At 33.6% G+C, this 2,500-nt stretch overlaps 1 protein-coding gene across 1 annotated transcript in view; it reads left to right on the top strand.

The window, feature by feature from the left end:
- LOC137618494 (protocadherin Fat 4-like) overlaps positions 1 to 2,500 on the top strand; it is a 165,613-nt gene that overhangs the window by 140,772 nt on the left and 22,341 nt on the right. Inside the window, exon 8 of the mRNA XM_068348652.1 lies at positions 1 to 1,165. This exon is cut by the window's left edge and continues 1,224 nt beyond it. Coding sequence (XP_068204753.1) covers positions 1 to 1,165 — 1,165 coding nt within the window. The remainder of the gene's footprint in view (positions 1,166 to 2,500) is intronic.

The following is a 2,500-nucleotide window of genomic DNA, read 5'->3' as shown; positions in this document are numbered from 1 at the left end:
ACAAGAATTAAGCTCAGTAATGTAAAGAAACAAAGTGAGATTGTGACTCGTTCAGATTCTTCGCCCTATTATCTAATACCGGTCGATAAATTCAGAGACCCGCACGTTCCTCGTAATACCAATTTTAAAGATGCAACCTCTAATTGGAAAGAAATGAAAAATTCCGATAATGACCAATTTACGCAAGAGACAAAGTCTGGAATCAAGACAAAAAGATCATCTGATGAGCTATTGAAAATAAAACAAAGAGTCAGCAAAGAAGAACTTGAGACATCATCATCTACCAGGGTACATTATTTGAAAAGTAAGCAAAGATCTCTAGACCAGTTAAAGCTTGATCCTCATAATAGCATTGAGAAAGATAATATTGAAAGAGTCTCCCAACAATCGACCAAATCCTTAGAATCTCATTCCTGGAAACAATTGTCTGTAAATGATGAGACCAAACGAAAACCTACAGACTCATTAATTCAGCATAATGGGGACTCTTCGGTAAGGGAAGTCTCGACTTACAATACCCCACATCCCATAGAATCCATTGCGAGCTTGTCTAAAATAGGTGAATACTCTGAAAACCTCAAGACAATATTTCTAAAAACGGTTTTAAATGAGCCTATAATATCATCAAAGCTAAGTGATCGCCAAATAGCAGGTTCTACTTCGAGAGCCTCAAGCAATAAAGTGTCCAATAAAATGGGCGATGTCGTGAAGTATTCAGATATCGATTCAACTTATGTTTTGAATCAGCATTCAAACATTAAATTTTTGTCAGATTTGAGATTAAAAGGCGATAGTTTTGTACCTCCGATCAAAAACTTCCTCCCTGCGTTAGCTGCCCAAAATCGACAGATCAGATCAAGTAATAAGAATTACAAGTTTGGTGTCAAAAAGCCTGAGAGCAAATGGGTTTTAAAGAGGCCAAAAGGGAAAGGCTGGTTATCTAGAGGGGCCAGAGACACGCTATTCGACTCACATTTCGATAACTTTGACTTAGACGAAGAAGAATGCTACGAGTCTTTGCCTGATGATGCCGGAAAACATAAGAAACCTCCAGTACATGAAGTGGAGATGATGGTAACGGTTATTGTCAAAGATATTAATGACAATGCTCCAATTTTCCCCAACGTGACCATGTTTGGAGACGTACAGGAAAATGGACCAGTGGGTAAGTAAACCAAATATCTTTAAATAGGAATAATTGTATTGAGGAAAAATTACCATTTGGAGACGTACATGAAAGTGGACCTGTGGGTAAGTAAACCAAATATCTTTGATTAGGAATAATTTTATTAAAGAAAAATTACCATTTGCTGACGTGCAGGAAAATGAACCTGTGGGGAAGTAAACCAAATATCTTTAATTAGGAATAATTGTATAGAGGAAAAATTACCATTTGGAGACGTACAGGAAAATGGACCTGTGGGTAAGTAAACCAAATATCTTTAATTAGGAATGATTGTACTAAGGAAAAATTGTTATTTGGAGACGTACAGGAAAATGAACCTGTGGGTAAGTAAACCAAATATCTTTAATTAGGAATGATTGTACTAAGGAAAAATTGTTATTTGGAGACGTACAGGAAAATGAACCTGTGGGTAAGTAAACCAAATATCTTTAATTAGGAATGATTGTATTAAGGAAAAATTGCTATTTGGAGACGTACAGGAAAATGGATCTGTTGGTGAGTAAACCAATTATCTTTAGTTAGAAATAATTGTATTAGGGAAAAAATTGCTATTTGGAGACGTACAGGAAAATGGACCTGTGGGTATGTAAACCAAATATCTTTGATTAGGAATGATTGTACTAAGGAAAAATTGTTATTTGGAGACGTACAGGAAAATGGACCTGTGGGTAAGTAAACCAAATATCTTTAGTTAGAAATAATTGTATTAAAGATAAATCGCCATTTGAAGACGTACAGGAAAATGGACCAGTGGGTGAGTAAACCAGTTACATTTAGTTAGAAATAATTGTAGTAGAGAAAAATTGCCATTTGGCTATTGAATTTCTGTGTAGTTCACGGTATCTTTTACTTCATCTAATTCATCCATAAATGTACAGAGTAAAACTTATCTTAACAGTGAAGCCCAATTCGTTATTTAAAATATCAAGATTTGCTCAACATGAAAAAAATATATATTAATTAGACAACAGGTCTCCAAATATTAACATTATATATACTGTATATCTTGTAATAAAGTTTTTTTAATATATTAAGAACAATCAACTAGAATGTACATCTAGTTTTTATAGCTGTACATTGTCAATTGAAAAAAAAAATCATGATATGTAATATAATATTCACAGCATTATCACTCTTTTAGTAAGATAAAATAAATAGTATATTGTAATAATTGTAGACATGATTTTATATATTTGTTCAATCTAAGAGAAAATTATTTTGAAGAATAGGGTATTAAAGGACCCCTAAAGGTTCGTAAATCAACACCCTTGGAAGAGGTACACTCTTATCATATGCTATACAATAAGGTCAACC

Source organism: Palaemon carinicauda, chromosome 24 (genome assembly GCF_036898095.1).
Source record: "Palaemon carinicauda isolate YSFRI2023 chromosome 24, ASM3689809v2, whole genome shotgun sequence".
NCBI classification, from domain to species: domain Eukaryota; kingdom Metazoa; phylum Arthropoda; class Malacostraca; order Decapoda; family Palaemonidae; genus Palaemon; species Palaemon carinicauda.
This window is presented reverse-complemented; position numbering and strand designations above follow the sequence as displayed.